The sequence below is a fragment of the Haematobia irritans genome, chromosome 5, assembly GCF_050003625.1.
Source record: "Haematobia irritans isolate KBUSLIRL chromosome 5, ASM5000362v1, whole genome shotgun sequence".
Classification (NCBI taxonomy): Eukaryota; Metazoa; Arthropoda; class Insecta; order Diptera; family Muscidae; genus Haematobia; species Haematobia irritans.
The window spans coordinates 44,812,953-44,826,261 of record NC_134401.1 but is presented as its reverse complement, the minus strand read 5'-3'; the positions used below and the strand labels follow the sequence as shown (position 1 = coordinate 44,826,261).

Sequence of the window (13,309 nt, the reverse complement as noted above, 5' to 3'; positions counted from 1 at the left end):
TCAATTAATTTCGTGATTGACTGTGTGATTTTTGTGTGTTAGCAAAGCCACAATTGTGTATAGTGGTGAGTTTCAGCAAATAAGAATCGATGGCAACTTTGGGGCATAACATAATGTACAAACACACCGCCAGGTGGCGTAGAATTAAACTGTGGATGTGATGGCTTTCAACATTTGCCATGGTTGCTTTAGCGATATTCTACGAATTTATTGCTAGATTTAAAATTAATATTAATTTACAGAGGCACTAATAACTTTTTCCCCCCCTCTTATTTTAGACAAACTAATCGGTGTTCATTGTACGCATGGAGTAAATCGTACAGGATTTTTAATATGTAATTATATGGTGTCCGAGATGGCTGTTGAACCCAACGAGGCAATAGATAGTAAGTAAAAAATAACAATTAACATTATTAAAAAAAAATTATCCTCCACCCTTCCTTTATATTTTATTTAGAATTTGCTAATGCTCGAGGCCATAAAATTGAAAGGAACAATTACTTAGATGCCTTACAGAAATTAACTGCCAGTGATGGAGAAAGTCAAGAAAAGTCTACCAGAGAAGATCATAGTCCCGAAAATGATTGGAGGCGTAGAGATAGTGACCGTGATCGTGACTTTCGCCATGAGAATAGAACAAATCATTGGAGACGTGATGATAGATATGATCGTAGAAGAAGTCCGCCACCTGATGATCTTAAAAGAAACCATTATAGTTGGAAAAGACGTGCCTACGATGATGATGATGACAAAAACCGTGGACAAGCATTACCTAAAAGAAATCGAAATTATATTAATTCCGATGATAGACGTAGTAGCTATAATTATAATCAACAATGTAGTAGGTCACGGCAAGGAGTTGAATTTGAACAAATGGAATTTGGGGGACGTGGTAGAACCACAAATGGCAGCAGTTATACGAATAGAAACTCGGATCATTCACCCAATCGAAGCCAACCATATGGAAATTCATATCGCCAAACGGATAACAATAGAAGTAGCTATAATCGCAGAGATGACAATCGTTATTCGAGGGACAATCGTACGTCATGGAGATCATCTTCGCCGCCATCAACTTCCTCGCAGAGATCTTATGGAAAAAGCTCATATCGAAATCGTCATTAGAAGCAATTTCTAGAAAAAAAGAACCTATAAGATTTTAGTTTACAAAAAAAATCAAGGATATATTTTTTGCTTCTTTTAATAAAGAAAGAGACTTTTTGACATATTTGTAAGCCTTTTTCATTCACCAAATTCTAGTGAACCGAATAAAACAAAATCAAGCCAAGCATCCTCGTTCCATAAAGTTGGGATAAAGTCTTTACTCACACTCATAAAGACTGTTTAGCATTCTTATCAGTCCATCTCAATCGCGGATAAGACATGTTAGCCTGCAAACAGGGTGGCCAGTTAAAAAAAACGCAAGGTGTTGTCCAGTATAGATCAGAAACGATGTAATTGTAAGTAATTTGTCGTTGTCGCCAAACGTGATAACGAATAAAAGCCTCTCTGCAATAAGAACACCTCACATCATGGTTATAGGACCTTGATAAAGCCAAAAAGAAATATTCAAAAAGGGATCGGAATATTGTAGAGGGGGGTATGCCCTTGATGCTGTTGTTGCAAAAATAACATATGAACACAATTAACTGCCAATGGTAAGGCGGGGGAAAATGCTAATGTGACATTTGACCACCATGACGAAACATAATCAAGGAATACTCGCAAAAAAAATGTAGGAATATAGCCTCTAGTAAAATTCTTAATATCCCCTTTTATAATAAGATAATGGTCAAAAGGTAGACAGAGAGAGATCTATATCAATTCTGCCACCTGATATGCCTTTTGAAAACGTTTTGACAAACGAGCTGAAGGAACTCGATGTATCCGTTGGTAGATCTCATGACGACTACATTATTAAATGAAACCAAACCCCTCCACCACAAGCCATGAATCTCAGTGTGTATGGGATGCAAATATCCATGTTTAGGTTGTTTTTTTTTTAATTAATCTCACATTGTTTGGAGAAGACATGTGACTGCCTTAACATTCCCCCACCATTAACTCAGGCTTCCTGGAATTGTATTGTTTTGCATTATCTTTACACGATCATATGTCGGCAATATAATGATAGCCTGTAAAATCATTTATCTCATCTGATTTTTGTCAGTGATTATGATTTTAAATATATTAACAAGTCAAAAATCACTTTAGAACATATTGTTTATTTTATTTTGTGACATGAAAAGACCACCACCGTTACAGGGGGAATGGAGAGAAAATTGATTTCATGGGTATATACCATACCCATTTTAATTTATTTATTTTGTTGATACTTCTATACAGTATGAATTAAACTTAGTACTAAAATCGCGTTTTTGTATGATAGAATATTATATTCTATATTTCAAGTTTTTCAAACACAGACGCAGGGTTGCTTTGTATATTTCGGCATTGGGCAATCCTAATGTTGCAAACTTCCAGCTGACAGTTCTATCGTAAATCTGGACATTGTTGAGGTTATACGTACTCAAAAACGTTTTGACATTCGAGCGCTATTTGTGTTGGAATTAATTCCCCAACAGTTAGTCGATTAACTTAATTAAATTTTTGGCGATTTAGTTTCGTCATGGACCAGTGTTTATCGATGGTACGAATTTCGTGAAAAATCAGTTGTTCATTGATTTCATTGATGTTGTCCGCCAACTGATATTGCATGATCGTTATGTGACCTGTTGTGACATTGAGACAACCTTAGGCATTAGTGGAACTAGCATACATTCAATATTGCGTGAACATTTGACAGTAAAAAAAAAATTAGCTCTGGATCCCACATAATTTGTCAATTGCTCAGGGAAGGACTCGCGACGATTAATCGAAAAAAGCTCCAAAAATACGATCGTGTTGATTCGAAATACGTCTATGACATCGCGACAGGCGATGAAGTAAGTAGTGTTGGGAAAGTAACGAGTATTTGATTACAAGTTTGTTTACAAGTACTCGTTACTGACTAATTTTTTGAGTACTCGTTACTAGTAAAAGAGTACTCAATATCTTCAATGCCAGTTTTTTTCTTCTGACGGTAAGTAAGTTGGCGGTTTGGAAGTAAAATTCTTGACTTCTTGGAAAATATTAATTGAAGTTTTCGAAAATCGTTTTATCAGTTAAAATAACACGAAAAGGATATATGGCTTCACCTTTGAACAAAGTGAAAAATTTATCTGATCTCTTAAAAACGTTTGCATTTGAAAAAATTTGCATTGGGTGTAGGTGGGAGCTATAATTTAAAGCATCACATGGATCACGTCTCATGCGAATAGTATGAATAATAATGTCGTTGATTTCAGCTGGTTCAATCCAATTGTTTTCAGAGAAGGTACCCAAGCTTATTCAAAAACCCTTGGAAAATTTCAACATTGGGTCTCACGATAAAAATGATCGCTAAATATTTTCATCCACTGTCAATGGTGGATTTAAAAAGTTTGCAAATTGCAAGCATCAGTAATAAAGGGTGATTCTTTTGAGGTTAGGATTTTCATGCATTAGTATTTGACAGATCACGTGGGATTTCAGACATGGTGTCAAAGAGAAAGATGCTCAGTATGCTTTGACATTTCATCATGAATAGACTTACTAACGAGCCACAACGTCGAATTTTCAGTGAATGGGCCCTAGAAAAGTTGGCAGAAAATCCGCTTTTTTATCGACAAATTTTGTTCAGCGATGAGGCTCATTTCTGGTTGAATGGCTACGTAAATAAGCAAAATTGCCGCATTTGGAGTGAAGAGCAACCAGAAGCCGTTCAAGAACTGCCCATGCATCCCGAAAAATGCACTGTTTGGTGTGGTTTGTACGCTGGTGGAATCATTGGACCGTATTTTTTCAAAGATGCTGTTGGACGCAACGTTACGGTGAATGGCGATCGCTATCGTTCGATGCTAACAAACTTTTTGTTGCCAAAAATGGAAGAACTGAACTTGGTTGACATGTGGTTTCAACAAGATGGCGCTACATGCCACACAGCTCGCGATTCTATGGCCATTTTGAGGGAAAACTTCGGAGAACAATTCATCTCAAGAAATGGACCGGTAAGTTGGCCACCAAGATCATGCGATTTGACGCCTTTAGACTATTTTTTGTGGGGCTACGTCAAGTCTAAAGTCTACAGAAATAAGCCAGCAACTATTCCAGCTTTGGAAGACAACATTTCCGAAGAAATTCGGGCTATTCCGGCCGAAATGCTCGAAAAAGTTGCCCAAAATTGGACTTTCCGAATGGACCACCTAAGACGCAGCCGCGGTCAACATTTAAATGAAATTATCTTCAAAAAGTAAATGTCATGGACCAATCTAACGTTTCAAATAAAGAACCGATGAGATTTTGCAAATTTTATGCGTTTTTTTTAAAAAAAAAGTTATCAAGCTCTTAACAAATCACCCTTTACACAATGCCATTTAGATATACCCTGACGAAAAAATACCAAATAGTGAATACGAAATTGGCTCTAAAAATTTGAATGATTGGTGAAAATCTTTTTCTAACGAGACCCATATATCTACAACACCACATTTTATAACACTAGAATAAAACTGGATAATGTAATTTGCTTTTCTATACTGTTTTTAAATTTAAAAAAGAGGAAGATATTATTAAAAAGTGCCCACAATGTCTTTTTTAATTTTTTTTACAAAAGTAACGAGTAGTAACGAGTAGTAACGAGTAGTCAAAAGTAATCAAAATTTACAACACTAGAAGTAAGTAGCGTGTTTCAAGCAGTATTGCCAGTAGTGGGGATTTTCCCCAAATTGGGGATATTTGTTCGTGAAAGGGAGGGCGAAATTTCTGAATTGGGGGCTTGGGGATTTGGTGGGGAATTTCCATAAATTTGGCGATTTTTTCGAGAAATCTGTTTAATCTTTTTTTAACAAAATTTTGTTTCTATAGAAAATTTTCACAAAATTTTATTTCTATAGAAAATTTTGTCAAATTTTATTTCTATAGAAAATTTCGTCAAAATTTTATTTCTATAGAAAATTTTGTCAAAATTTTATTTCTATAGAAAATTTTGTCAAAATTTTATTTCTATAGAAAATTTTGTCAAAATTTTATTTCTATAGAAAATTTTCACAAAATTTTATTTCTATAGAAAATTTTGTCAAATTTTATTTCTATAGAAAATTTTGTCAAAATTATTTCAATGGGAATTTTTATCAAAATTTTATTTTTATAGAAAATTATATCAAAATTTTATTTTTATAGAAAATTTTGTTTCTATAGAACATTTTCTCAAAATGTTGTTTCTATAGAACATTTTCTCAAAATTTTATTTCTATAGAAAATTTTCTCAAAATTTTATTTCTATAGAAAATTTTCTCAAAATTTTATTTCTTTAGAAAATTTTCTCAAAATTTTATTTCTATAGAAAATTTCGTCAAAAGTTTATTTCTACAGAATATTTGGAAAAATCTACCAAAACATCGAAAATTCTTTCAATCTACTAAACAGTAAAAAATTTCTATAGAAAATTTTGTCAAAATTTTATTTCTATAGAAAATTTTATTTTTATAGAATATTTTATCAAAATTTTATTTTTATAGAAAATTTTGTCAAAATTTTATTTCTATAGAAAATTTTCTCAAAATTTTATTTCTATAGAAAATTTTCTCAAAATTTTATTATAAAAAATTTTCTCAAAATTTTATTTCTTTAGAAAATTTTCTCAAAATTTTATTTCTATAGAAAATTTTCTCAAAATTTTATTTCTATAGAAAATTTTCTCAAAATTTTATTATAAAAAATTTTCTCAAAATTTTATTTCTTTAGAAAATTTTCTCAAAATTTTATTTCTATAGAAAATTTTCTCAAAATTTGTCAAATTTTATTTCTATAGAAAATTTTCTCAAAATTTTATTTCTATAGAAAATTTTCTCAAAATTTTATTATAAAAAATTTTCTCAAAATTTTATTTCTTTAGAAAATTTTCTCAAAATTTTATTTCTATAGAAAATTTTCTCAAAATTTGTCAAATTTTATTTCTATAGAAAATTTCCTCAAAATTTTATTTCTATAGAATATTTGGAAAAATCTACCACAACATCGAAAATTCTTCCAATCTACTTAACAATAAAAAAATCCACCATTTTTGGTAGAATTCTACCAAGTGTGGCAATCGTGATAACGATGCAGAAAATGTTTTTGCGGATTTTCTTAAACAAATTTCTATGAAAGTTTACTTAAAAAAGCCCACTGTGCAATATGGCATTAGTGAAAAAATGCTTAATTAAGGCCCATTGTGCAATAGTGGTCATGATTTTTAGCATCTAGGAAAGGCCGTGACGATTACTTCCAGGCGAAAGTGTCGCTATTCATTATCGGCACAGAAAAGTGTTTGCTTTTGCGGATTTTGTAAAAAATACTTAATTACTTAAAAAAAGCCAATAGTCTAAAAGTGCCCAGGATATTTTGGCTGTAGCAATGCAGAAAAGTGTTTTTTGCGGGTTTTCTAAAAAAATACTATGAAAGATAGTTTAAAAAAAGTCCACAGTGCAACAATGGCCAGTTGGGGAAAGGACGTGACGATGGTCGCTATATTCAATACCGATCCAGAAAAGGATCTACACAATCTCTTGTCACCACGCCAAAAGTGAGGTAAGTCCTTAATTCCTTTTTGCCGGAGATCCAAAGGTCTACCATACTTGAGCTTAGGTTAATTTTTTCCCAATGCTCTATACAACAATAAGTGCAATAGTGATACCATTACTCTTCGGAGCGATCAGTGGTCAGGGTTTCTGCTCCGCAATCACGAGATTATTACCGAGCCGCGAATAGGTGAATCATCACGCAGTGTTTTTTCCATAACGAAACGTCCTTTCAAGGGCATCGGTCCCATTTGAACCGACCTGTCTCGCGTTAGTTTTTACTCGTAGTTTCCCTTGTTTCAACTAGTGTAACGAACGTGGCAAGGTCACGGTCAAGCTAATTCGTGGTCAACACGTGTTTTTGCCTCCCTTTCCATTCCGATTATCTTCGCCCGTCAACTATTGACTTCTGCCGTGCTCTGTGTTCCGAACGCGGAGACAGTAAAGTAACTTTCCCGTTATTTCACTCACGTCATCTCGACTTGTGTTTCGAACGCGGTCATAGTCACGCTTTTCCGGCTTCTCGTAGGAACCTTTGCTTGGACCAGTGTTCCGAACGTGGTCACGGTCACATTTCTCCGCCAATCATATTGTCACCGATCAAGAACATCCGGGAAAACATGTGTTTTTTGCCTCCGTGCAATGGAGGCCACCGTGGTGCAATGGTTAGCATGCCCGCCTTGCATACACAAGGTCGTGGGTTCGATACCTGCTTCGACCGAACACCAAAAAGTTTTTCAGCGGTGGATTATCCCACCTCAGTAATGCTGGTGACATTTCTGAGGGTTTCAAAACTTCTCTAAGTGGTTTCACTGCAATGTGGAACGCCGTTCGTACTCGGCTATAAAAAGGAGGTCCCTTGTCATTGAGCTTAACATGGAATCGGGCAGCACTCAGTGATAAGAGAGAAGTTCACCACTGTGGTATCACAATGGACTGAATAGTCTAAGTGAGCCTGATACATCGGGCTGCCACATAACCTAACCTAACCTGTCTCCGTCTCCTTTGTCATTATCTTCGTTCGTCAACTACTCACTTTGCAGTACTCTGTATTCCGAACGCGGTCACAGTCACGTAACTTCCCTTTTTACTCAGTCACGCTATCTTGGCCAGTGTTCCGAACGTGGTCGCAATCACGTGTTCACCCCTCTATCGCATTTGCTCGACTAATGTTTCGAACGGTTGTGTTGCCGGTCAAAGCCGCCATAAAGGGCATTCACTTATATTACGCCCAATATACGGGCTTGGGAGCCACCGTGATGCAATGGTTAGCATGGCCACCTTGCATACACAGGGATGTGGGTTCAATCCCAGTTTCGACCAAACACCAAAAAAGTTTTCAGCGGTGGATTATCCCACCTCAGTAATGCTGGTGTCATTTCTGAGGGTTTCAAAGCTTCTCTAAGTGGTTTCACTGCAATGTGGAACGCCGTTCGGACTCGGCTATAAAAAGGAGGTCCCTTGTCATTGGGCTTAACATTGAATCGGGCAGCACTCAGTGATAAGAGAGAAGTTCACCACTGTGGTATCACAATGGACTGAATAGTCTAGGTGAGCCTGAAATATCGGGCTGCCACTATACCTATCCTAACCCAATATACGGGCTTTTCCCCACATACAGCGTGTTTTAGACTGACTATTAGCGCTGACTGTGTTCCGAACACGGTCACATACACGTGGCTACCACTCTCGCAGTCACGTCCATGCAACTTTGTCAGGGCCACCCACTTTCCTCTTCTCCGTTTCCAATTGTGTTCCGACGTCGTCACAATTACGTCCTCCCACTAGTTACCTCGTCTTCAGCAAAGGTCAACTCCGCCAAGGTCACGAATAGGATACCGTCACCATCATCGTCACGTCGAAAACGTGTTCCGAACTCGGTCACGGCCACTTCCTTTCCTCTCGTCCGCTTCCAACTGTGTTCCGACTTCGGTCACAATTAGGTTCTCCCACTAGTTAGACAAGGTCAACTCCTTTCTTCTTTCTCTCCATCACATCGTTCGTGTGCCGACCATGGTCGCGGACAGGATTTCACGCACATTGTTTTCCAATTCATCAGTGTTCCGATCAAAGTCACTACCTTCTGCTAAAGCCACCCAACTCTTTTCGCCCACACGCCATCGTACAGACCTGCACCAGCCAGTAATCAATCAATCAAGACAAGCTCTCAGCATCGGTAGAAACATTCCCGTGTTAGCTATACATAGACAGACCAATAAAGAACAAATTCAAACAAAACATTTCTTCCACTGTCACTTCCCCAATAAATTTATGTGACGGGCCCTTCCCCCGCGAGCTAACCACAGCAGACTGAGGAAACACTTCGTTACAAGTTCCATAATTTTGGGATTGAAGTGTTAGAGGAGTGGCACAAGGCGACTCTATGAAGTGCCTGGAGAAGTGCTGCAGTTATCCAATATTCTTTGGGCGAGTCTTGTTGAAGAAACAATCAGGAGAGGCGCGTCATTTATTTGGACGATGCCGACTATTTTTCGCCAGTCGATGACGCCAACAAATAGCGACTACTGTGGGCCGCGGAAATATCAACCTTTCCGAGTAGGTTACTGTGACTTTAGTTAATCAGCTTTGAGTTTTTATTTTATCCACAATATTCACAATAGTCTTCATATTCAACACCTGGGTGCCACATCATTTCAAGTACATAACAGGTTGGCTGATAAGTCCCCGGTCTGACACATAGATGGCGTCGCTAGTATTAAATGCATATTATTTTTATATTGTACCAACCTTCAAATGATTCGTGTCAAAATTTGACGTCTGTAATTCAATTAGTTTGTGACATAGAGCGTCTTTTGTGAAGCAACTTTTGTTATTGTGAACAAAAAATGGAAAAAAGGAATTTCGCGTTTTGATAAAATACTATTTTCTGAAGGGAAAAAATACGGTGGAAGCAAAATTCAAGCGTGGTGAAATGAGCACAGAGGATGGTGAACGCAGTGGACGCCCGAAAGAGGTGGTTACCGACGAAAACCTCAAAAAAATCCACAAAATGATTTTGAATGACCGTAAATGAAGTTGATCGAGATAGCAGAGGCCTTAAAGATATCAAAGGAACGTGTTGGTCATATCATTCATCAATATTTGGATATGCGGAAGCTCTGTGCAAAATGGGTGCCGCGCGAGCTCACATTTGACCAAAAACAACAACGTGTTGATGATTCTGAGCGGTGTTTGCAGCTGTTAACTCGTAATACACCCGAGTTTTTCCCTCGATATGTGACAATGGATGAAACTTGGCTCCATCACTACACTCCTGAGTCCAATCGACAGTCGGCTGAGTGGACCGCGACCGATGAACCGTCACCGAAGTGTGGAAAGACTCAAAAGTCCGCTATTTTTTGGAATGCGCATGGAATAATTTTTATCGATTATCTTGAAAAGGGAAAAACCATCAACAGTGACTATTATTATGGCGTTATTGGAGCGTTTGAAGGTCGAAATCGCGGCAAAACGGCCCCATATGAAGAAGAAAAAACTGTTGTTCCATCAAGACAACGCACCGTGCCACAAGTCATTGAGAACGATGGCAAAAATTCATGAATTGGGCTTCGAATTGCTTCCCCACCCACCGTACTCTCCAGATCTGGCCCCAGCGACTTTATCTTGATCTCAGACCTCAAAAGGATGCTCGCAGGGAAGAAATTTGGCTGTAATGAAGAGGTGATTGCCGAAACTGAGGCCTATTTTGAGGCAAAACCGAAGGAGTACTACCAAAGTGGTATCAAAAAATTGGAAGGTCGTTATAATCGTTGTATCGCTCTTGAAGGGAACTATGTTGAATAATAAAAACGAATTTAGACAAAAAAATGTGTTTTTCTTTGTTAGACCGGGGACTTATCAGCCAACCTGTTATTCACCATTTTGTATTTAGCATAAAAATGTTTCCTAATTTTTTAACATTTAACTTAACTCCAAGCAGCACAAACGATTCCGTAAATTATCAATTGGTCAAGGTTAACTAATGAGAAATATGTTTCGCATTTAATTGTAAAAGAACCCTGCATTTATTTCAGCACGACATTGATGATGGAACATTTGCTAAATACATTTTTTGAGCAAGGCAGAAATAAAAACTAAAAGCAAACTGGGTTTCGTGGCCATGACTTTCACGTTGCTTCATTTCGCGCTTTAAGTGTGAGATTGAGAGTACATGTGAAGAGTACCTAAAGTTATTGGTGAAGAAAATGTATGCGCAACTACTATGGCACGAATATCGGGTACTTCAAGTAACACAGCACCCAGCAGGGGGTCATTCGTAGTACAATGAAAACAAATGAAACTGCTGACAATAAAAATACCACAAAAAAAAAGAGAAGGTGGTGATACCGTCAAAGCGATGCTCTGCGCCATTAATACTACGCATCGTAATCGTTAGTAACCATAGAGTTAAAAATCATTTGATATGGCATTTTGCATGAAATCGAACCGTTTTTCTCTCTCAATATTATCATTAACTCCTTTTTTCTGGCCGCTGGAAGAGTAGGAGATTTGTGGAATATTTCTGGTTTTCGGTTTTCTTGTTTAGTAACTGAGTAATGGTCGCTGGCACATATGCGAACATGGCCATAATTTAGTATAGATTGCTGGTAATTGCATATATTTTTGGTTCAAGAATCGAAGGAACAGTGTGTTACGAACTTAAATACCCAATTTGATATGGTGCATAAATTTACACTTGTTTTTTGCAAAATATGGCTTGGGCGACACATTGTGTGGTGGAAAGGGACCATAAGATTTTTCGGGGTACTACCATTGTAGTAAGCCACTTACAGCCACTTTCATGTAGTTCCCCTCTGCTTTAAATTGTAAATCTATTTCCTTTAAGTGTGTTTCTGTACCTGAACATTTTGCAGGAGTTAAGTACCTAACTGGCATGTGCATTAATAGGTAGGATGACATACGTATCCGGCTTCGTGTACTTCGGAGTCTAGTAATCTCGCTGGTACCCCTCTTCTTCGACTTTTCTGGGGATTCCAGCCGAGTGCTGTTCGTTTTATGTCATCGTGCGGTTTCTCCAAGGTATGGCCGATTCACATCAATTATTTGTGCGTATTTCTTGTGCTATTGGTTGCTGCCTGCTGGTCAGCCATAGGCCTTCGTTGGTGATAGTAATTGGCCAAAATATTTGGACTATTTTTTACTTGGAGAATTCCAAGTTTCACAGCCATAGAGTATAATTGACTTAATACTGGCGTTGAAGATTGTAATTTTTATGTTCCTTGATATGTATGTTGAGCAGCATACCTTTTTTCGAGGCGCAAAAGCGTCTCGCCCCTTTTTGAGGCCACATTTTATATCCTCGGAGGTACCACCTTCGGATGTTATTATACTTCCCAGATAGCAGAATGTATTCGCTATGTCAATAGGATTCCCATCTACTGCAATTACGTCGTTTTTGTTCGTCATGCGAATAACTTTTGTTTTTTGGATATATTTTTTGACATACCAGCAATCACGGCATATTTCTTTAGATCGTTTAGCATTCCTTGGATCCCCGTTCCCTTATGCGCAATAAGGATAATGTCGTCGGTGTGGTAGAGGTCAGAGACTTCCTTGTAATCCCTCTATTACTCCTCTATAAATCTGACATATTCGTGACATTATTACATTATATTACGGGAAGTATGTTGAAGAGAAGTGTTGAGAGAACACATCCTTGGCGTAGCCCCATCTTATCATATTCGGCAAGTTGTACCGTTTATATTTTTTTGGAACTCCCTCACATTCTAATGCTGTCAGTATTGCTTCGTGACCTATGGTTACAAAGGATTTGCAAAGTAAAAGAAGCATTGATAGATTGGCGAGTTCCACTCAGAGCAAGATCACCGCGCTCTAAAGCCAGTATTTTCATTTCTCAAACTTGTAGCAACAAAGTCTAATAGCAGCCTATTTAGAAATCACATATCCAACTTACTGTTACTTTATTGACCATTTTTAACAATGCTATTCCTTCCAGTTCCAGTGCATTAATATGTGTTGCCTTTCTTTGGGTGCAGACGAGTAATAATAACTTCCTTGACTTTCGCCGGCAAGACTTCTGTTAATATGGTTGGCTGTAAAAGTTCGGAACTGTCTGCAACCGTACGGCTTAAAAGCTGGTTAGCTAACGTAGCACTAACGGAGCTTCATGAAAATGCTAAGGAGACACAACTGCATATGAACCTACTAGAGGTGTGCACGTGAGTAATATTTTACTCACGCTCACGCACACTCACGACGGAAAAATCTAACTCACGCACGATATTGTTTGGTAGGACTCACGCTCACGAACACTCACGAAAAGAAAATTTGTACTCACGCACACTCACGCACGAAAATGTCGTGACTCACGAAAAATACCGTGACTCACGAAAAATGTCGTGACTCACGATTTATTTTTGAGTAATTTACCTTAGCGAGGCGTCTTAAAACATGAGCATTATTAAAATCGAGAGCGTTATTACACTCTTAACATCCCAGGTGTCACTAAAATTGTAAATGAATTTAACTCTTAAGCGTTTTATGTTGGTGAGCAGGACTATTTTCGTGAGCGTACATCTTTACTCACGCTCACGCACGACATTTTGGTTTGTTAATCACGCTCACGCACACTGCCATTGCCATGAGCGTGACTCACGCGTGAGTCACGAAAATTTTCGTGTCACGTGCAC

General features: G+C 37.6%; 1 protein-coding gene across 1 annotated transcript in view; it reads left to right on the top strand.

Moving 5' to 3' along the window:
* The window catches only part of LOC142239156 (uncharacterized), a 29,078-nt gene extending 27,850 nt beyond the window's left edge, over window positions 1–1,228 (top strand). Inside the window, exons 6-7 of the mRNA XM_075310925.1 lie at window positions 279–386; window positions 458–1,228. Of these exons, the coding sequence (XP_075167040.1) occupies window positions 279–386; window positions 458–1,125 (776 nt within the window). The 3' untranslated portion in view covers window positions 1,126–1,228. The remainder of the gene's footprint in view (window positions 1–278; window positions 387–457) is intronic.
* Window positions 1,229–13,309: the final 12,081 nt, after the last annotated feature.